The 23,764-nt window shown below is 38.7% G+C and overlaps 2 protein-coding genes across 3 annotated transcripts in view; both read right to left on the bottom strand.

Annotated features, from left to right (window-relative positions):
- PIP5K1B (phosphatidylinositol-4-phosphate 5-kinase type 1 beta) overlaps positions 1-23,764 on the bottom strand; it is a 265,239-nt gene that overhangs the window by 177,900 nt on the left and 63,575 nt on the right. The window lies entirely within an intron of this gene.
- Positions 12,949-14,345, bottom strand: PABIR1 (PP2A Aalpha (PPP2R1A) and B55A (PPP2R2A) interacting phosphatase regulator 1). Its single transcript, XM_045562402.1, has one exon. The coding sequence runs from the start codon at positions 14,317-14,319 to the stop codon at positions 13,339-13,341; it is 981 nt and encodes a 326-aa protein (XP_045418358.1). The 5' UTR covers positions 14,320-14,345; the 3' UTR covers positions 12,949-13,338.

Below are 23,764 nucleotides of genomic sequence, written 5' to 3'. Positions count from 1 at the left end.
AGCAATTAAATCCAAGGCAGCAAAAACCAAAAATTATGTCATTGAGACAGAAAGCAGTTACAAGAACACCTTATTAAGCCATGTCTGTTTCATCTAATCTTTCAGGTTCAAATGGCTTAATAATTTCCTAAAAAGGAATAAACAATTTGGTGTTTTTAAAAATCAGAAATATAGAAAAATTAAAACATTAAATTAGTAAAAAATGACAACAAACTTAACCCAAGAATTAATCCTTATGTTTTAAATGAACATTGTAATTCTTGTTTGCTGGAAATTCCTAGAATATACTGTGTTCTTTGAACATGTTACATAAAACTCTTCATGTACCCCTGTTTCCCTGGAGATTGCTATTCACTTATTGATCTGCTAAAGAGTTGCTTCCTTTGTAACACTTTTGCATTTCCTTCCTCTGCGTTCCTGCAGCATTTTGAAAATATATCTATTAAAAATGGCAATAAAGTATTATAAAACATTGTAGATTTTAAAATTTGTGTATGTGTGTACTCTACAAAGAGCAACTTAAGGACTTGTCTACCTCTCTTTGTAATCCTAGACCCTAGCACAGTGCCAGGTATATTGTTAAGTATTCACCAAATATTTATTGAAAAAAAAATGAATGATTAAATCACCTCCTTTATTCCTTCTAAGATCTTTAAATATGATGACCATATTTTATAAACCCAAACTGACAAACATGATATCATAAAGGATTTTTGCATCATTTTAGGTGCATGAAATAGAAATATGCTAGTTTTAATGTCAAAATACTAGAATTTCTGAGCTATTTCAATGTACAGCTGGAAGCAATATTCGATATCTTAACTAACATAGAAAATGTGGGATCTCAAGTTGTCATAACTCTGAAGGACGTAAATGGTGGTGACCTTAAATCTGTGGGACAGATATCTAACTCTGGTCGCCTCCTTCTAATCCCAGCCCTGTCCCCCACCCTACACACCAGCCTTTCGTTCACTGAAATGACACAGGGTAATGATCACTGACCTCCCGGCAACCTCATTAACCCTGAATCACAGATTGGTCAGGTTGAGGAGATGAAGACCTCGGAGCAACATTTTCCCAACGACATTATCAAAACTCTCTAGTTTGGATCAAATAAGAAAAGGATTGTCTTAGATTCCTGAAAAAAATCTGAAATACAGATTATTTTCTGAGAACTACACCTCTTTTTTTTTCAGTCACATGCAAGAGCTCCAAACATGGCCATTAAATAAATCACTCAAAACTGACTCAGAAAGAAATGCTTTAAGCATAGATGAAATTGAATTGAAATGAATATATCAGCTATTTTGTATTGGCAAGTCCAAGAAAGGTTTGTGGTCTTTAAATTTTTAAAGTTTGTTCAGATGTACATCAGAACATTGCTTGTAATTGAGAAAAAAGTTGAAACTATCCTAAAGAGTAACAGTTTGTTAACCATGGTATGTATAGCCATAGAATAAAATATCATACAACAATTAAAATGATGCAGAAATATATTTAAAACATTCAGTGTAGATTACATGGGAAGAAAGGCAGTTTATGGAGCCGAACATACAGTAGGATGCTTTGTGTGAAAAACTCACATATACATATTTAATCATAGAAAAAGCCTATAACAGTAGACATGGGAATGCAAACAGTGGGATCTCATTAAAGTGTACCTCTTTTTGCTTATCAGAGTTTTCTAAAATTTCTAAAATGAACCTGCACTGATTTTATCATTAGAAAGTATAATTTGCCTATTTGTGTTAGTCTATTTGGTTCTTTCCTTCTAATTTTTTTCCACATTATTAAAATACTTGGCTTATGGAAGTTTGCTTAAAAGTAAATGTCATTTAAGCTCCTCTCCTAATTATACAAAAGTTGATAGATTGTGCTAAAATTAAAACAGATTTTTGAATTTTGGGCTGTGTAAACATGAATGAGAGTGGGGGGAGGGCAGCAATTTTCATGAGTGTTGGGAAAACTAAAAGGAAAGCTCATTGTCTTTACACATCATCAAAGTTGCAGCATCACTTCCCTAGACAGAGCATCACAAGAGTTTTAGTCTGGAAGATTTCCTAAAGCCTAAAACATTTGCTAATGTGCAAAATACATTATGACATGCATATCACAGTGTTCCGTGAACAAACGTTCCACATTTCCCAAGCATTATTTATCATCATTTAAAACCCTTACCGAATTCTTCCTATAGATGAGAATTGGTATTAGGAAAGATAAAGAAATCATTGTCCCTTTCCTTCAGGAATCTGCCATAAAGACAGGGAATGGTTCCATATATAATATATATTCTTCAGGCTTCCATTATTCAAGTTACTAGTTTTCTGAATAAATAATTTTATGATTTTATAGAGAATTCTCTTCTAATCCTTACAACCTTTCGAGGTAGGAACTGGTATTTAACAGGTGAGAAGACCAAGGCACATAAAGATTAAGCAATTTGCCTAAAATCAAGAAGCCTGGAAGTGGGAAGGCTAGGTCTGGAATGCAGTTCTACCAGTCTGCAGAGGCTGAGCTCTTTTAACCATTACACTGCAATACACACACGCACATAGACAAAACAATAAAGAAAGGGGTACAGGCAGAAGGCAGTACAGGAATTCAGAGAAAATCAACTCTACCTAGAGCCAGAAGAATCAGAGGTCGCTCCATGGAGTGAACAGTACTGGATTGGCGTCTTGAAAGACAGAAATGTAGTATCAGGAAAGATAAGTAGTTCCACATTTTTCCCCTGCTGGTTACAAATATGACTTGGATGTCCCTGAGTCCTCTTCTATAAAGGATCGGGACCGACTGCCCAACCCACAAGAAGGAACCTGACAATATTTTATGATTAGAATGAAATCTTAGCGATTCAAAGTGAGGAAAACATTCTTTCTTTCCTATCATTGCCGGTCCTCTCCTCTCCCACTGCTTAGCAATAATTTTGAAAAGCAATAAGGGAAAAAAAAAATCTCTTCCTAAATAAAACCTAAGAGGACAATGAACTATTAAAAGAAAATTCACAGAACTCACTGAAGAGGAAAATGTCTCTGGGTTAAGAAACTGGGCCAAACTTACAGAAATAATTGTGTCATGGGTGTGGAACTAAATTCCAATTTATAAGTGGAAAAAAGCCATCAAGAAAAATAAGTGACAAGGGAATAAAATGAACCAGACAAATCCATGAAGGAAGTCAATCAGTAAGTCTTTAGCTTGAACAGTTTATTCACGTTTAGAGTAAAAACACTTACTTATATATATTTTCCCCCCTCACAATAATGCCCCCCCCAAAAAAAGGAAGGAAAGAAAACCGTCATTTTTTTCTTGATTTTTTCCTTAAACTATAATCATATATATAATATATAAAGGAATAATTCTTGTGAGTGATAACAATTTACCAGTAAAAAAGTAACCTTTTGTTTTCGTTACTCTTTACCTTCAAGAATCTAGAATCCCAAGTCTTATTTTTTACCATCTGGATGTCTGCAATTCTGCTCATCCTATCCTCTCTTCACCTCACTTTAATCAGGCTTCCAATCCCACCACTCCCCTGAAATGACTCTTATCACGGTGGCCTGCAACTTGCACGTTACTAAATCCAATGCTCAATGATTAGTGCTCATCTTACTTATCAGAACAGCTGCAGTTGACACACGTGATCACTCCATCCTCTTTCACGTTTTCTTCACATGGTTAAAGGGCACCACAGTTTTGGTTTCCTACCTCTCTGGTTGCTCATTCTCAGTTTCCTTTTCCTGACCTGTTAATGTCATAGAGTGTCCCCGGTTTCAGTTCCTATTCTCTCTTTACTGACACTTACTCTTCAGTGATCTCCTCTGCTCGCCAGACTTTACCATCCACAGGCAGATGACTTCCAGGTGTGTATTTCAGTGACGATGTCTTTCCTGAACTCCAGACTCAGATATCTAACTGCTTACTTGATATCTCCACTTGAATGTCTAAGACTGCTTACTTGACATATCCAAAACTCACCTACTAATGGCCCTCACCCCCATGGCCTCAGCCAAAAAAATAAAAATAAAAATCTCCACCTACAGATTTCCATATCTCAGTTGATGGCAATTCCAATCCTTCCAGTTGCTTAGGCCCCAAACCTTGCAATTATCCTTAATCTCTTTCTCTCTCTCTCTTTCTCTTATCCATCTTAAATCTACCAGCAAAACCTGCTGGCCCTATGTTCAATATATCTAGAATTTAACTACTTCTCCCACCTCTACTGCTATCAGCCTCATCCAAGCCAGAGTCATCTCTTACCTGGATTGCTGGATGGCCTCCTAATTGGCCCCCCTGCCTCAACCCTGCCCTCAGAGTCTATTCTGAACACAGCAAGAGTGCTCCTTTTAACATCTAAGACAGATCATGCCACTCCTATATTCAAACCTCTGCAATGGGGTCTCATCTCACTCACAATCAAAGCCAATGTGCTTTACACAAGATCCTATGCCATCTGTGTTTGCAGCAATCCTTACCCCTGCCCACCTCTCTAACCCTCCTCCAACTATTTTTCCCTTGAATAACTCTGTTTCAGAACTCCTCACTGTTCCTCACACTGTATATATACATATATATATACACACACTATATATGTATGTGTATATATATGGTAATTTACTTATTCGTTATGTTTATTATTGCCCCTCCTTCTGCCCGTTAGAATGTATGCAAAATATATGTTCTATAGGGCAGGAGTCTTTGTTCAGTAAACCGATGAATCCTAAGAGACTAGCTAGTGTGAGGCACATAATCAGTGCTTAAATCAAAATTGCTTAATGAATTTTTAGTGTCTTAGCAAACTATAAAGAGCTCAGCCATGTGACTGGACTTGTTCCACTAAGAATCTTACTACATTCCTTTCTCTTAAAAACAGCATGTGCTACAGCAAATGCTTAATGTTTGTTGAATGATTTTCAAAATGGCACTGTCATTGTCAGTGGAAAAAAAAAATCTCACCACAAATACTGCAAAATCGAAACAACAAAACAAGAACAGTGTGTACCATTTGTTCACCCATTTATCCATCAATTAATTCATCTACTCAATATAAATTTAGGTAACTATAATGTGCTATGCATAGGTATTTGGGACAGAAGTAAAAGGCATAGTCCTTATTTTTGCATGGGGCAAAGAGGTAAGAAACCATACAAATACAATCCTCACCCTTGACCATCTCTCTAAGCTTGTTAATTGCCTTTATAGAGGGAAGCCCTGGGTACAACAGGATTACAGAAGAAAGCACCTGACCAGGGCTGGAGAGGTAGGAGCCATCAGGAAGGATATGTCCCTTGAGTTAAGTTTTTAAGAAGTTAATTAAGGAAAGAGGTTTGGTAGGGACAAAGAGCCATTCTAAGCAGAGGACACAGCTTGTCTGAAAGCACAGATAGTATTGGGGAGCGTGAACTATAGGCAGCTCAGGGTGGCTCAAATACTGGAATTCAGATGACATGTGGAGGTAGAGAGGTCTTCTTTCACTCACACAGCATAATTTGATTTAATCTTGAAGTTAAGGGGTAGTCATTACAATTACATACTCAAATTTGGATTTTAGAAATATTTTATAGCAAGTAGTGTGGTACATGGGTCCTTGAGAAAGACTATATAAATAGGTATGGAATTTTCATTCAGATTTAGAAATGCAGTATACATTGGTAAAGTGCTCCAATAATTTTAATTATTGACTCAAAGTAACCTGACAATTATTATTACCATTATTATTATTGACCATTTTTTCCAAAGGACTCAAAAGAAGAGAACATTAGGGAAAGAGGCTCAAAGAAATTCTTAAACGCTTCCTTATTCAACTCCAAAACCTAAATGAAGTGAAACAAAGTGAAACAATGAAGAAAACCACTCTCAATGTCACTCTTTACTCAGCAGGGAGCTCACAATTATAGTCCAAGAGAACATTTATGATGCCAAAAGAAATACCCAATCCATCCATCATCCCCCTCACTCCCATCTCATGTTTTTCTTTCCAAAAGACACCAGCACTCAATAGCTACTTGTGACTCTGGAGTTCCGGTAATCCTCTTGGCATGGCAACATTAAAATCTTTCTTTGTCCTTAAAGCAGGGGGGAAAATTGCCTGAATCCCAGGAGTGATTATCTCACACAACCATTTTACTTTGCTAGGACACAAATTATCTTTCTCAATTGTCTTCTTTCACAATATGCCTTGCTAGCCAAGCCTTAGAGGTTAGTTTGGTTTTGTGGACCACTGTAGGCAATTGGAAAACAACCAAAATTATACCTGGCATTGATACAGAACTGAACTTTTGCAGGTAAATAAAACTCTGTTCTCTAGTTTCAGTCAGGTTGCCTTAGAATTTACAAATGAGTGATTTTTCACATCTCCCCAAGTATTTCTTCTAGAAGTTCAAAAGGAGAAATAGAAATCAGGCACAATGGGGTCCTAGGTTTGAGTACCAAATACTTATTTCTCTTTTTGGGCAGCACTTGAAATTTGGACAGTTGATACAAAATCAAAACGCAAAACGCTTTATATTTGAGTCAATAGTACCTATATAGGTATATACATGGTTTGACATAATTTACAAAGTCTAACCTAACCTACCTATTTAAGAAAACTAAGGGGGAATTGGGAGGAAATCTAAAATGGGAGGAAGGCTAAATATGGCTCCAAGCAACAGAAAAAGGTCCATAAGGTAGGTCAATGTTTGTGTGTGTGTGTGTGTGTGTGTGTGTGTGTGTGTGTGTGTGTGTGTGTGTGTGGTGTGTGGATGCACACATGTGGGTGTACATGCATAAGACTCAAGTATTTGATGTTATCTTCCTAACCTTGTTCTAAAATTATTTTCACAAACAAGCTATATATAGAACTAAAAGTCATTTTTGAAGTGATTTTTAAATATTTATTGAACTTCTAAAAATGATACTAACCTTTTGGAACAAATTGTGGCTTTTGATGGTTTGTTTCAAAATGTCTAATGCAGAAACGTGACAGTGTGAAATGAAGTCTAAGCACAACTTGTATAATAGAAAATATTCAAAGGGAAGGTTTCCTTTTGGGGGGGTCCTTTTATTCAACAGTGAAGTGATTTTCTATGCAGTAAAATTTTTTTAAGAAGGTAAAATTTCTCGAGGATTGCTCCATTCTTGTGAATTTAAATCTCTACCTCTGGGGAAAGCTTCCCATAGAGAAAGAATAGCTAAGCTTGATCATTCCTTGAATCCTGCTGTTACTTTCTTCCTTTAAAAAAATGACACATTTTTAACTTACAGTGTTTTTTGGGGGGGAAGGGGAAGGGAAGAAAGGGTCAAACTGGTTCGTGCCTTGTTTCCCTAAGAATGATAATCTAAGAACAACAAGGATACTGTATAAATTAAATATAACACAGTTTATACATGTATATATGTATGCATATATCTAAAGAAAACAATAAAAAAAATCTAAAATTTGTGGGATTGGCATTCCTTATAATTTCAAATACCAAATCAGTTTAAAAATATATAAAGCTGTGGAACCATGATTTTCTTCTATACACTTTAATTTTTACCTATTACTAAAGAAAATCCAGACATCTCCCCTAATGTGATAATAATGTTTAAAGGCATCATTTTTAATAAACATATCATTTGATTCAAAATAGAAGTAGCAGCACTAGCAAAATAAAATTGCCAAAGTTAGCTGGAAAATAGGCTTTCTCTCAAATAAAAAAATTCTGTTTATAAGAAAAAAATGAAAGGACCTACATTGAAAAGGAAAAAAATAGAAAGTAATAGGGACTTGAGAAAATGTACTTGGTCTTCTCATCTCTTTGATGGGAATCTTGATAGCACCTGCTTCACAAGGTTGTCATGAGGATTAAATAAACTCATCCATGTAAAGCACTAGTGTCTAGGCTCATATGGAATGCTCAAGAAATATTAGTACTGACTATTGTCATTATTATTGGCAAAAACTTGTGCTATTATGTCATGTCTCACTTCCCACCTTGGAGGGTAAACACAGTCTTGAAGGAATCACAGTCTTGTTAAAATCTTGGCTGCCAAGCAATGACAGCCTTATTTCAGAGAGAGAGAGAGAGAGAGAGAGTACACTGAAGAAATAAATACCTCAAGATTTCTAAAATCTGGAAGCAAGAAGCAGTTATTAGAAAGGGATCAGTATTTCCGATTTGTGAACAGAGGCGTATCACCTAAAAAAAGAGGAATAAGCCTTATTTTGCATTTTCCAGAGAGCTGGACTTGAATTAAATGGTGGAAGTTACAGAGAGAAATGTCTGTTCAGTATAAGAAAGACTCTCTACATCAAAACCACTCACCTTATAAAAGGATAGGCTGTCTTGAAGGGTAGAGAGCGTACTGAGTATGAAACTGGGAGTTTCATCAGTAAAGGATGGTAAGGAAAAGGTTCCTTAACAAGTCCAAGTTAGGCAACAACAATAATGACAATCACCACCACCACCACAATAATGATGACAGTTGACACAGAGACAGAAATTGCCCAGCATTGTTGTAATCACTTTGCATATACTGACCCATTCAGTCCTCACCACAGTCACCTGGCTCCGCAGTCTGTACTCTTAACCACTTCAGTATGCTGCCTACCTCCCAGCTCTAAAATCCTGGGCAAGTTACTTAACCTCTCTGTGCCTCCATTTCCTCATTTATAAAATGAGAATAACAAAAGCACTTACCTCAGATGATAGATTAAATGTATTGATACATTTGTTTGGCACCTAGAACAGTGTCTGGCACTTAGCAAGTATTTTATTACTTTTTATAAAAAGGTCATTTCAACTTTTAAGAAAATTTTTTACTTGGATGGCAAGTTAGGGAAGGCACAAAGAACTCTGTCTTGGCTACAGTGAGCAATCTGACACAAATTTTTATCAAATAAGTGGAACTCAAGGCTTGCCTTTAGGGTTGATTCTCTAAACCAAAATTAGCCATTGGCAAAAGTACTACAGTGAGAGCCCTACAGTGACACCAGACTCTGTACACTTTGTCATGGCTGATTATAAGGTAAAACCTGGAAAAAAAGTAGAGTGGCCTAGCTCATCACCCTCTGCTGACTTCTCTTACTACTCTCAGTGTTTCCGCCAATCATTCAAACTACACTTTCAGCAGAACCCTTAACTGGATTTTACCTAGTACCCACTTAACCAATCCCCAAACCTAGCCAATCCAACCCACTTCTTTTGTACCTGCCATCGAACTGCAACCTGGCATCCAGTGTGGCCTAATAAATCTTCTAGTTACCCTATGTCGCTCCTTAGATTCTCATAGAGGCAATAATAAACCTTTATTTCACTCAGGCTTCCAAATCTACTCCTGTTCCTACTCTCAAATATCCTAGACTCCTCAATAATTGAAAAATACAGGCAATCAGATACAAATTCTTCCTGCTTTCCATACACATTCCTCCATACCCCTAAACCCCTGCAACAGCAAATCAGTTCAACATTTACTGATGTTTTTGCCCAGCCTTTTCGCCTTTTTCAGAAGAAAAACAGTTTCCAGACTTCCTTTCCAAGGTCAACTCTTTCTTCTGTCCTCGGATGCTACCCAGGAAATGTGCAGCATCTTCTTGGTTCGTTGTCTGGCAGCCATTCGCATCACCCACCTCTCTTCGAACTTCAAACTTTTTCTACTAATCTAGAGACGTACCCAGAAAACAATTCTCAGACCTGTTTTCATCCTAAGTCCTGACTCTTTCTTCATTTTACTGCCAAATAAAGTAGTCTCTTGCTGTCGGTCTGTAACCGGCTGAACTAATAAATGTGAATCACTGGAAGGCAGCCTGATACAGGTGATTCTTGATTACAATCTTTTTAAGTCTACTTAAAGGTTCCTCCATCAGCAGCCTTGGACTTAGTGACTATTAATTATTTCTTCCATTTATACTATGTTTTTAACAAATATAATAAAGGAAAATACAGCACAGAGGTTTATTATATATGACGAACTGTACTTTAAATAAATGTGGATATTTGCTTTAGGACTTCTTGCACAGTTTATAGATTAGCAATGCTAATAACCTTGTAAATGTTTTTTGAAGGATAATTCTTACATGAGCTAAGCCTTTACATTCTACAGAGTAATGACTGAAGTTATGACCAATACCATGATAATGTAAATTGTCCACATAAACTCTTAGAGCCCTATCTGATTTAAAACTTATCATTTATACAGAAGAATAAGCTTACAGAAATAAATGTTTCCATACCTACAGGCAAAAAATATCTGGTAAAAGCACCTTAGAAAGGAGAGAACATGATATATTTAAGTAGAAGAAAGCAAGCCAGTGAGGGTGAAGCACAGAAAATAACAGAAGAGGCAAGGAAGGGCCAGATCCCTCAGGGCCTCCTAGGCCAGGATTGATACATTTTAGTATACTCCTAAGAATAGGAAGCAAATGAAAAGCTTTAAGCTGGGAGATGGAAGGATCAGATCTACAGGTTTAAAAGGATGACTCTAGTCGCTGTATGGAGAATGAATGGGTAGATCAGCAGAATGCATGTGAAAGGGCACGAGTGGGAGGTAAGAGGCTGCTTCAGAAGCCTAAGAGGGAAATGGTAGCCTAGATCAAGGTGGCAGTAGAGGTGGAAATAAGGAGATAAATTCTAAAAGATAAAATCAATAAGCCTTGATGAATGATTAGCTGTGGGGGAAAAAATGGAAGAGAGGTATCAATGACATGTTGGTTTCCTGCATTTATATACATATATACATGGAAATGTGGAGTAACACATCTTGTACAATATATACCAAACTGTTAACAGAAGTTACCCATGGTAAGGAAAGATGAATTTTACAAAGAGGCAGACTTTCATTTTTTTTTTTCTTTACTATATAAACATCTAGATTGTTTAAATACTTTAAAATCAGCAGGTATACATTGCTTTCATAGTTAAATTCACACACAATAAAAAGGAAAAAGCATTTGCCTGGCTTGAAAAGGATAGAATGGCATTTTAGGGAGAAGGAACAACTTATCCAAAAGCATGGACATGTGAAAGCACATGGCATGTTTAAAGAGTATCAAGCGGTCTAGTGCTTGCAGAGTAAGCAGGAAGGATGTGCGTTGGATGGAGAGGAGGAAAGATTGAAGCTATTTTAGAATATGGCCAGATCATGAAGGACCTTCTATATCAGGCTAAGGAAATTATTCCCCGAACAGGAGGAAATAAGGAAGCACATAAAGTTTTCAAGCAGAAGAGTGAAAAAAATCAAGTTTATATTTTAGAAAGATCACTCTAGAAAGGGTGTGAAGATTGGACCAAAGGGCAGTAAAAAGATTAGGAGACCACTTAGGCAAGAACTTAAGCTAAATCAGGGGCAATAGAGACAGAAAAGGGGAGAGATTTGAGATTCACTTCAGAAGTAAAGTTGACAGGACTTGGTGATTGAGTGGGATGACAGATACGGAAAAGGGAAAGTCAAAGATGCTTCCATGGTTTCCAGTTTAGGAAATTAGATACTGATGACATTAATGTAGTTAACGCAACAACAGGTTAAATGAGAAGATAATACAGTTTGTTTTGAAGATGCTGAAGTTAAAGTACCTCTGGAAGCGGTCAAAGTACCCACCAGGAAGATGGATAGACAGGTTTAAATTTGAGGAACAAGGTTAGAATTGGAGCACATGAACACTATTACCCAGAATACAGAATTTCAAACCTGTGGATACATTCTTACCCTTGATATAATTTCACTGAATCTTGAGGCAACTGTCAAGAGTCGACCAGTTCCATTTATTCTCATAGTTGTAAAAAGTTCACATAATTGTTAAAAGTCTCTATAGACAATAACTTTAAAAAGTCAGTCAGGGCTTTTGTCTTGGTCTCTCTTTGAGTCTTTTATTTTCTTTCCCCTTCCCTTTTTGTCTGCCTATGTAACTATCTACATATCTATCTAGTTAAGGAAGATATATGAGGTATAAGGAAGTATAATATCAAAAACATTTGCTATTCTTATTATTTTGTCTTAATTGTAAAAGGCAAAGAAAAGAACATTCCACAATTCTACTTTTAACAAAATCTAAGTTAAATAATGATTTACCTATGTGACTCTTCATTGATTTTCTCTTGCAAATCATCGACCCTCAATTAACTGACATCACAAAGGCAGTCAACTCAAGCTGTAGCTCTAACCACAGAGGTTATTAACAATTCACAGTCCTGTTGTTGCTCACTGTTAAAAATCCGAGTCACACTGTACTTTTGTCTAATAGATGGTGCCCTAGTTTGGTAGGAGATGAAGAGGAAGGACCTGTTGGCAAGGAAACAGCTGCTTCCTTCCTGAGCAAGGGAAAACCAGGAAGGTGACAGATGGGCAGAGCAGAAAAGCAGCCAAAAATTGCTCTGGCTCCTGGTTGGCAACAATTTTCAGAACTGAGGCACGACTGAATATTTTAAAGTATATCAGTGATTGAGAATATTGTCTGCCTGGGAGCTCTGCTGAAGTTCAACAGGCTTCCCACACATTTTCTGCATTTGAAAAAGTTTTAAGTTTGCAATGGTACAAAGAGCCGAGCCTGAGCCTATGAACAGTGGGCTAAGACTGCAAGGCACTGTCCCATTTCACTTTAGGATTACACCCAAGAGAATGCACTTTCTGGTTAAACAAAAGAAAAAAAGAAAAATTCATTTCCTGTATAGGTTATATTTGTATGATTTACTAGAATTACTATTAAAATTTCATTAAAAAACGTTTTTCTTAAATACGTTTACTTTTATATACTTAAAAGATTTGTTGCAAACTTTTATAATTTGTTCTTTTATCATTCCCCCTCCATACACTTCGGTACCCAGAAAATTAAATACTCAAGAATTCCTGGGTAAAACAGACAACCACTGGATTGATATGTTATAACTAACATATTTTTTTAAAAAAGCTGTAAGTAGGTAAGTTATTGTTCTTCATCAAATGGAAATTAGCAATTACTGGAAAATAACATTAAAAATTAGTGTGGGCATGAAGTATGGAATTTTAAAACATCAGTTTACTATGCTGATTAATTCAACATTTATATTTTCATCAGAACTTAATAATCCCATAAATAAATAGAGCTCTCAATTATTTAAAAAAATCAAGGGATAACATATGTATTTAGACATATTAGCAGCGTAAAGATGTATGCTTCAACACACTTATTGGGAAAACGTCTGAAAATATTACTACACTGAATTCAAGGGTATCCGCAGGAACCTGACATATAAGTTCTCTAGAATAACAACATATCAGGAAATTCCAAAAAAGTAAAAGGGTCAAATAGGAAATAGCCTCAAATTAATCGACAAAGTTCAGTGCTTGCTCCAACTTGATTATTCTCTCTCTCCATTGCAAAAAAACAGTCTCAAGATGGGTGTATCACTTAGATGAAAGTTCATCTAGTGGAATAAATGGAGAGGCCGCTTGGGCAGGTGACACAGGAGAGTCGGTGGTAGTGCTGACTTTCGCTGGTGAGTTACAAGAAGATCCGGCACTGCTGCTGTTTCCATCAAGGGTATCCGAAGATACACACACACCGGGATCTGACAGCTGCGCAACGTCAGAAGAAAGCATGTTGGTGATGCCCTGGAAAAATCTCTTTGGCTGGTAATCAGTTTCCATTTCACATTTTCTTTTTAATGGTCCAAGAACACTTGGTCTAATGCAATTGATGGGACTCTGGCTTCTCCGGGTGGTAAATCGCGTCGTTGGGCTGGGAATAGGGCTTGGAGGCAATCCATTGCTACTCACAAAACTTTGCAAGGATGGTGAAAAACACTGCTTCCCAATTCCCCGAGTGGGTGACGGTGCTGGTGACACAGGAATGAAGTCGATGCGCTTCGGGGAGGCGGATTTCTCGACATCGTTGTCACTCAGGCTGAAACTTTCCTCCCAGGAGTGGCTTATCTGCATTGCGGTCTGCACCTCCCGCTCGTGGACCGTCTCCCTGTTGATCAAGTCCATGCCCTCCTCCTGCTTGATCTGGTGCAAGCGGCTGCTGTGCATGCGGACGGGGGAGGCCGGTAGCAGCAGGCCGTGGCGGCTCGGGAACGTTGTGCTGTTCCGCCTGGCGCTCGGCGCCTCGGCCTGGAACACCGGCGAAGTGTCACTGAGGCCGTGAATCAGGGGGGCGCTGTTAGACCTCCTAAGGCCCCCGCCGCCGCCAGCGCTGCTGCCCTCCGCCGAGCTCCCGCCCGTACCCGGAGGCAGCTCCAGGTCCAGCTCCATCTTCTCCTGAGCCATGTCGGGGACAGGGAGGCGGGGGCGGTGCTCAGTCAGGGCCCTAGGACTCCCATGCCCCGCAGTCCAGGGCCTCCGCCGCCACCTAGAATCTGTCAGCGAGTTCACCTCTCTGCGCATGCGTGCCCCTTCGCGCAGGCGCCTGCGACGTCTGCGCTCGCGGCGCCTGCTTAAGGCGTAATAGCTGCGCCGGAGCCTTACGGGGAGGGGCGAGGAGTGGTGGGGCCGCTAGTCAACACATTCCTTCCGCAAATAGCTTTTCAGCCTAAGTTCGCATCGACGCAGTTAAATGATGAGTATGTAATTATAAAACAAATACAAGCCCCAAAATAGAGCCCCTTGGTGAAGTGGGCTGTATGATTGGCAGTGGGGTGTGGGCTAATCAGGGAGGGCTTCCCCGAGGAAGAGACACTGAAATCCGAGGAAGCAGGGCAAATGGGTGCGGTGTAATACCTTGCAGGAAGCGGGAAGCTAGGGCTACCCAGCGAGGTGGCAGGCGGGAACCAGGAGGGAAGGAGGAAGTGTGGCCTGAAGTGGAGAGTGAGGGCTGACGTGACATGAGGTGGTGGACCAGAGAAGATTCTGGTCTTTACCTTGAGAACAATGAAAACTACAAAGGGTTTCAAGCATGGGTATATTAGCAACTGAAAAGCTCACTGGCCTGCTGTCTGTAGAGAGCACTGGGAGATTAAAACCTACAGCAAAAAGGCCAGAGAGGATGGTCATTTGCACTAAAGTGGTAGTGTGGAAGAGGAGATGGAGAGAAGAGTAAATTTGAGAACTATTTAGAAGGTTAGGGGAAAAAACCAAAACCTGAGACTGTATTACTATTGTTTTATTTACAGTCATATTTCCAGCACAAGCATATGTGTGAGGTGTGAGGGATTAAAGGAAAACCAATAAAGTTCTTACATTTTAAAAATAAAACCCCATTCTTGGCTTATGTAATTAATATAAAACTTTGATAGCTCATTAAAAGTGGTTTATATTTATTCAGTCACTCAAGGTTTTTTTTTTTCTGCATACCTACTGTGTGTCAGACACCGTGCTGGGAAATGGACCCTACATGAGGGTGTTTAATATTTACTAGGGGAAAAGAAATAAATAAATGGGCTATTTTCAGATCTTGGTAAGCCTTAGAAAAAATAAAATAGGATGGTGTGATGGAGCACTACTGACAGAAGGCAGGAGGCAATTAGAGCTGAGATGTAAGTGACAAGAAGAAGCAAGTCATGTGGACATCTGGGGAATGAGTATTCCAAGCAGAGAGAATAGCATGTGCTAAGGCCCAAGGTAGCTATGAGTTTGATGAGTTAGCAGGAAAAGAAAAAAAGGCAGTGCAGCTGAAGTAAAAAAAAAGGGGAGAGTGTTCTGAGGGAGTAAAAATGTTTGGATCTCATTCTGAGTATGATGAAAAGCCACTGGGGGGTTTTAAGCAGGGGACTGAAATTATCTGGTTTATATTTTAAATACCACTTAGGCTCTGTGGAAAATAGGCAGAAAGAGGACAAGAGTGGAGGCAGAAAGATGGATTAGAAACCTGTGGCAACAGTACAGACAAGAGATTCTTGGACTATGGTTGTAGCAGTTGCAATGGGGAGAAGTATATGGATTCAGGATATGTTTTAGAAGTGGAACCAACAGGATTTGCAGATAGATTAAATTTAGATGATGAGGGAAATAGATTATTCAAAGAGGACTCATAGATTTTTTTATTTAAACTGGGTGGATGAAGTATCATTTACTGAGATAGGGAAGGAGCACATTTAGAAGTATGGAAATTAAGAGTGCCCGAAGTAGAATAACAGCAAGTGGAAAGAACCAACATTTTCTAAGTGCCAACTTGCAGCCAGACACTTTAAACAATCCATAGTCCCACGTAATCCTCACTGAAATCTTATAAATTAGATATTGTTATGGTTAATTTTATAGAGAGACAACTGAGGTTCAAAAATTGCAAAAGGCCCTATAGCCAGCATACAGAAGAACAAAGATCTGAACCAAACATAATTAAGGTCTCACTTCAAAAGCCTATATTCTATTTGCTGATTTTCACATGGATTAGAGAAGAAGAATTTGACAGCTCCCTCTGGGATGAAAGGAGGGTCTAAAACAGAAGCTGGGAATGACAGAAGTAAGAGATGAATTTGGGAGACAGCAAGGCAACAACAGAACCTGACTGGATGTGCACAGGATGAAGAGGGGTCACATATGACTAATGTTCAAGAGTGACTGGCTGAAAGAATGGCACAAATTACTAAATAAAAACAGGGGAGAGAAGAGGAAGAGTGTCCAGAAAACATTAATATTAGATAAATAGAAAAGAGCATTAAATAAAGAACTTATTTTATAACATCCATAACATATTAACTTGCATATTGCTAAATTATTAATAATGTGGCTCAAATGTGCCAGACATTGTTTATCCACATCTGAATAAACACAGTTATTACTCTTACTGATAAAGCACAGTGATGGTGATAAGTCCACAAAATAAAATGTCTAAGCTATTTGGTTCTTGCCTGAACACACCTATTAGAGATCTTAGCTGGTTTCCTTGTTTCTACCCTTGTCCATACAAGTAAATTAGCTAACCAATATTTAAGATAATCCATAAAAAATATTTGTATCAATTCTCTGTTCAAAATCCTTCAGTAGATTCCCACTCAGAGAAAAAGCCCAGGTCATTACAATGGCCTACAGAGCCCTATCTGATCTGAGACCCTGCCATCCCTCTGACTTAACCTCTAGCTACTCTCCTACTCGCTACCTCTCCTCCAACTGCAGAGACCTCCTTACTTCCCTTCAGCCCACCAGGCATGCACCTCCCTCCACGTGGGATTGCTCTTCTTCCAGTGGATATCCACCCTACTCAGTCCCTTCAGGTCCCTGCACAAATATTACTGACTGAGGGGCTTTCCCTAACCTTCCCTTACAAAAAGCAATAGCAGTTCCCAACACCAAGCCTACATTCCCTTGCCCCTTGCTCCGTTTTTATTTTCCTCCAGAGTACCACACGACATATGTATATATTTTCTTGCCTTTTTCCTTCCTGAGAAGGTAAGCTTCATAAGAATAAGGCCCTTACTTTGTTCCCTGCTGTATGCTTAGTTATTTAGAACAGGGCCTGGCACATGGTACTCAATAAGTACTTGTTGAATCATTGTGCAAATGAATGATAAAGAATGAATGAATGGATCAATATAGCTTTGTACAAAAGGAGAACTCTGTTATTTGAAAATCCAGACTAACAGGCTTTTCTAGACTGATTCTAAGAGATCCTTACACTTTGACAGTTCTTTTTCTTATATCAGGAATATTATTATTATTAATACTTATACTGCCCTCCAGCCCATGCATAGATTATTTGAACTATTATGTGAACTAAGAAACTGAAGCTCTAAGTTTCCATTCTTTTTTGACCATATGCTGATCAACACTTGATGCAATTAAAATGCTCAGTGCTCAGGGTTCTAAGCAGTGTTTAATATTTAATATATTGACTTACTACTTCCTCTCAAAGGAATCAAGGAGGTATAAGAGGAAATAGCAACCATAAAATGCAATTCAGCTTGTTGCAAATGAATGATGCCAAAGGCAGGATCCAAGGGACCTTCCCTGAGTCAATTCCCCCTTCTGGTTTCACTCTATGAATTAAATACCATACTTAGTTGAGATTCATGCTCACTCCTAAGCTATAAAACCAGATATCTATTCAATAGTTAAACTTTAGTGTGCTTAATATTGTATTTTTAAAAACAAGCAGTTTCTTTCTAATTCCTAAGGGCAATTTTTCAGTATTAAACCTCCAAGCATATGACAAGGCAAATTTCCACCTCTGAATCCATATTGAATGAATGTAAAATATAAAGGTGTATATGTATAATCAGAGGTGGGCTGGCATATATCTCAACATTTCACATTATCTAGCATCACCAACCTAAAATAAAAATATTACAGAGGAATATTGTACTCTTGAAAGCATAGGAACTTAGGAGTGTTAACTTGTACAACCATTTAGGAAAAATGTTTGGCAGTACTTATTAAAAGAAAATATATGAATAGCCTATGACTAAGCAATCCCATGCCTGGGTACATACCCAAGAGAAATGAGGACTTGTGTCTACTAAAAGACATGCACAAGATTGTTCCTTGCATTATTATTTATAACAGCCTCCAGTGAGAAACAGCCCAAATATCCATAAACCAGTTGAATGGGTGAAATTCTTTACTCAATGACATATATAAGTTACAGTATAATTTTGAATGAAAGAAATCAAACACAAAAGAGTACATATGCTATGATTTCATTTTTATGAAGTTTAAGAACAGCTAAAATCAATTTATGGAGGTAGAAGTCAAAATATAATTACTCACCATTTCACTTTCCTTGGTTTCACTTACCCATGATCAAGCTCAGTCTGAAAACATTAAAAGTTAAATTCCAGAAATAAACAATCCATAAGTTTTAAATTGCACGCCATTCTGAGTAGCATAATGAAATCTCGGGCTGTCTGGCTCTGTCCCACCCAGGACGTGGATCACCCCTTTGTCCAGCGTATCCACACTGCAGATGCTCCCTGCCCATTAGTCACCTAGTACCCATCTTGGTTATCCATTTCACTGTCACGGTATCTGCAGCACTGTGTTCGAATAACCCTTATTTTACTTAATAATGGCCCCAAAGTGCAAAAGTAGTGCTGCTGGCAATTTGGACATGCCAAAGAGAAGCCATAAAAGTCTTCCTTTAAGTGAAAAGGTGAAAAAAAAAATCGTATGCCCAGGTTGCTAAAATCTACAGTAAGAACAAATCTTCTACCAGTGAAATGGTGAAGAAGGAAAAAGCAATAAGTGCTAGGTATGCTGTCACATCTCAAACTGCAAAAGATATGGCCACAGTGCGTGATAAGTGCTTAGTTAAGATGGAAGAAACATTGGGTGGAAGACATGAACAGAAAATGTGTTCTTATTGACAGCAACGTGTTGCATCAGAAAGCATCGAGCCTATATGAAGACTTTAGCAAGGGATCCCCTGAAATGAGTGACACCAAGCCATTTACTGCAAGTAAAAGATGGTTACATAGATTCAGAAATAGGTTTGGACTGACAAATATAAAAATTACTGGAGGGGTTGCATCTGTTGATGAAGAAGCTACTACCACATGTCCAGCAGAGGTGAAGAAGTTGATTAAGGAGAAAGGATACCTCCCAAAGCAAGTCTTCATTTGCAATGAAACCAGACTCTTCTGGAAGATGTCCAGTAGAACCTACATTCATAAAAGTGCTAAGAAGGCACCAGGGCATAAAACATGGAAGGACAGACAGATCAACCCTAGTACTTTGTGGCAATGCATATATAGGGTTTGGTTTCTGTGGTTTCAGATATCCACTGGGTGTCTTAGAATATATTCCCTTCAGATAAAGGGGGACTACTCTAGTGGTTATCCTTAGGACTGACTGAGAGTGGGCACAAGAAAGTGTTCTGTATCCTGATTTACATGGGTGTATGCATATGTAAAAAAATTATCAAACTAAGTATTTGAAATGTATACACTTTGCTACATGCAAGGTTAGACCTCAAAATGTTATTGATATGGAGAAAAACAGCATGTGAACTTGCAATATAAATGGAGAAAGACAGCATAGAATAAGAATGCACTTCAACTGGAAGGAAGATATTTTGTTCTAATACTACCCATGAGTTTAAACTGGAATGCTGTGCTTCCAAATCTCTGACACATAGCTGTATCAGTGGAAGAGCAGCTAGCTGGCCTTGACAGTGGAGAGAAAGGAAATGGAAACACACACATCCCTCAAGTTGCATTTCATTGTAGCCCTAAATACCAAAAGACTCCAGGGACCTAAACCATGAAGACTTCTCTGAGGCCAGTTACAGATTCCCAAGAAAACCATTAGCTTTTCTTGGCCCTGTTCCCATAGTGCCCTCAAAATTAGCTACTTCTACGAAGGCATGAAGGACAACATGAAGTCCATTTTATTGCCTTTTATTTTCTCAACTGCCATCTTCGTGTATTCTGTTCAAGCAAAGTTGGCTCTGTTGCCTTCTCAGTGGTATCCTCCTAGCATAACTCATGAAATGGAACAGAATTAAAGTAGCATCAAAAGAAATCAGCAAGGGGCTGTTAGAACACAGCTGTTTTTAAACACAATTCTGGCCACTGAGAACTTATTTTATTATCCTGATGAAAGAAAAATAGTAGATGATTTCAGAAACTCATCAATTACTCTACAAATAATTATTGAGGGCCCATGAAATATACACATCCTCCATGGTATTTACCTTCAAGTTGGTTAAGCTAATTCTTAAAACTTTAAAGCCACAGCAAGGAGTAGAAAATCAAGGCAGAACTTTACAAAGGGGATACTGATTCCTCTCAACTTTCATTTTTGATAATGGTGAAAAGCCATACACACATCCTTCACACATAGGAAGTGAAAGGATAGAAAGGGGCCTTAAAGACTCGATGGAAGAAGTTTACAGCCTAGGCCCTCAGCAGAATTCAAGGAAACAAGTAAATGTCAATTGTAGTTACTTTGTTCAATTTTTTTCAAGAGGGAATATCAAGAAAGATATTAAATTAAAATATCAAAATAGTCATCCAGCCCCCAGTCTCTACTCCCTTAAGTCTTATTAATAGAATAGAAAACAGGGTTGATATCTCTCCTTCTTCCTCACTGATTTCAAACATTTTAGGCAGTGTTCATCTTTTGGTGCCTTCTCTTTGACACTGAAATCCTCCTAGGTCATAATCCAGGATTACAATGGATATCCCTTTCTATGGCTAAATGCTTTTCTCTGCTTGTCTGCTATCTTTCCCTTGAAACATTAATCCATTTACCAAGAAGGAAAATAAAAGAACTGATAGCTGTATGGATAATGAATAAAGTTGACTTGAAAACATGCCAAGGCTGCAAATCTAGTTGGATTTATATTCCCAAGCTGGATGGGTGTTTGGGAAACCTCTATAAGAGCTTAGTGCACAGCAGGACTATAGCAAAGAAAGTACCAAAGCTGGAGTCAGACTATCCTACTTCCAGCATTGTGACTTTGGGCAAGTCTGTCAACCTCTCTAGGCTTCACTTTTCTCGCTTACGAAGTGGAGACATAACTTCTTTGTTGTAAAGACCAGATAATATGATGTCCATAATTGCAGGCTTTGCAAACAGCAAAGGCCCTAAGCAAACAGGTTTCTCCGTTCACATACTCAGTGCCATAATCGCAAAAGGGTCCTGCCCACTGTTCCACTACCCTCCCCAGAGGGCTTCCTCTGTTTTCTTATTTTCAGTTTGATTCTGTGGAAGGAAATTCTTCATCCCTTTCCCTAAGACTATAGTAATTTTAGAGCCACACATTTTCTGTGGTTTAAGAGGTAAGAACTGAAAAGTTCATGTACAATTGGGTAGAGAGTTTCTGAGAAGGGTAAATGGGGAAAACCACATCTCTAAGATCTTTACCATCTGAGCGTGTGTGTCTGAGAAGAGACGGACGCCCCCGGGGCTAGAGGCCACCAATAACCGCAATGCGGCGGGATCAGTGAATGCCATTCCCCGCAGCAAGCCATCTGCTAATCCCCAACAGCGGCAGCTCTCCTCCCTGGTGGCGCTGAACTTTTCAATTGGGACTAATCCCAGAGGCTTATTCTTATTTATTCATTTGAAACCCCGTTTTGAATTCCTGCTGTCATGTCACTGTCCTTCTTGGCATACAATAAACTGCACAGGGACACGTATTTGGCTGTGTCTGAAAACCAGGTTCAACCCAACCTCTCTCAGACAAAATAAGAGGAGTACAGGGGAAGAAAGTGGAAAAAGATTCAAGAAGTCTCAATAGTGGCTTAAGGTGTGCCCTGCCCTCCACGTAACTGACACCTGGAGGTATGTTTTGAGGAACAGGGCAAATGTTCCAAAGAAGTTTGAAGCTGCTGCCTCAAACCTGAAGATTCATATGCAACATGCCTTAGGCAAATTTTTTGGCTTCAGAGAGTAACAACTGTACAACCTAACCTCTAAGACAATTTAAGAGAGCAAGGCCTATTACTGAGAAAGAGGGCAGTTCACAATTTCTTCTTTACTTTGAGCTGAATGTGATGAATAAATGCAACAAAAAGGAAAAATATTAAGGGCAGAGACATTCTAATTCCTCCTCTCTCATACTAATTTATAAACAGAATACAACTATATTTCAGTATCCACATGACTTTTTTTTTTAAACCTGCAGCTCAATTTGTTAGTAGGAAATGAATGTTTATCACCCATAGAGTTCAGCCATCTGAAAGTTCCCACTTATTAGGAAGTGGTACAGATTTTTCTTCTATACTCCCCTTTCAAAAACCAAAAGTCTAAGATGGTATATATTTCTTCAGCTCTTACAATTGAGACATTTTTCACCCAAATACTGTCTCGTTATTATTATAACATAAGGGTAGTTGACATCTAGTGAGGGGGTATGTGCCAGGTACCCTTCTTAGTATTTTGTGTATATTAACTCATTGAATCCCTACACCATCTCTAGTTTTAATATCTTCCTTTTATAGATGAGGGAAATGAGATACAGAGAGGTTAACTAAGTTTCCTGGGGCAACATAACAAGTTAGCAGAAGAGGAATTTGAGTCCAGGGCTCTGGCTTCAGAGGCTGAGCTCTTAATCACCAGTCCCTATTGCATCTTGTGAAATATACTTGTGTTCTTCAAACCTGCCATTGTCATTGGTGCTCCGGGTTTTCTTCAAAGAATGTTCATGGAGTTGATTGTACAGGAAAATCATTCTGCTCATCGGAAAGACAGATGAGGGATCCAGGTAATCATATGGGCTTACAGATACTAGCGAGGTTATAAAATTAAGCAATTAATAAATGCCCTATCTGTCTCAAAGCAGTTGTGAAAACTAACACAAAGGAATAGAACTACAGAATGTCGTAGTTGAAAAGGACTTTAGAAATCCCCTGTACTAACCTTTATCAGCAGGTAAACTGAAGTTCTGAGAGAGCCAATAATTGCTGCAAAGTCAAAAGGGCATCCAGGACAGAGCTAGGATGCTCTGTGAAGGCCATCAGGATTGTGTCCCCATGTCTCATCCTGGAGCCCTCTTCACTTTAAACTCTTTCTCCATGTAACAGCAACCATTTCCGTGGTTTTAACTATGATCAATATGCTGACAGCTCTCAAATGCCTATCTCCAGACAGTCCTGACTTACCTCTACACTGTCACATGTAGTTACCTACCACACATTTCCACTGTATGTTCCATACATTCCCCAAACTTATCTATGGATGAACTCAGTACCCCTACCCCAAACCTACTAGAGTACTTCTTGAGGATGAAATGCACAACAGTCTCTCCAGAAAACCAAGTCAAAACTCAAATTAGTCTAGATCCTTTCTCTCCTTCATCCTTATCTTGACCCTGAGAGGTCAGACCTCAGCAAGCTCAGGAGGACTGGTGGCAAAGGCAGGAACAACAGATAGGAGGGAGACCCCACGCCTTTTCTTGGGGCCCGAGACTTTCTGCCTACACAGGGCCTTCCTGAGGGAGAAGAGCAGCTGT

This window comes from Lemur catta, chromosome 10 (assembly GCF_020740605.2).
Source record: "Lemur catta isolate mLemCat1 chromosome 10, mLemCat1.pri, whole genome shotgun sequence".
NCBI lineage: Eukaryota > Metazoa > Chordata > Mammalia > Primates > Lemuridae > Lemur > Lemur catta.
Note: the sequence above shows the minus strand (reverse complement) of the source record. Positions and strands in the feature narration are given on the sequence as shown.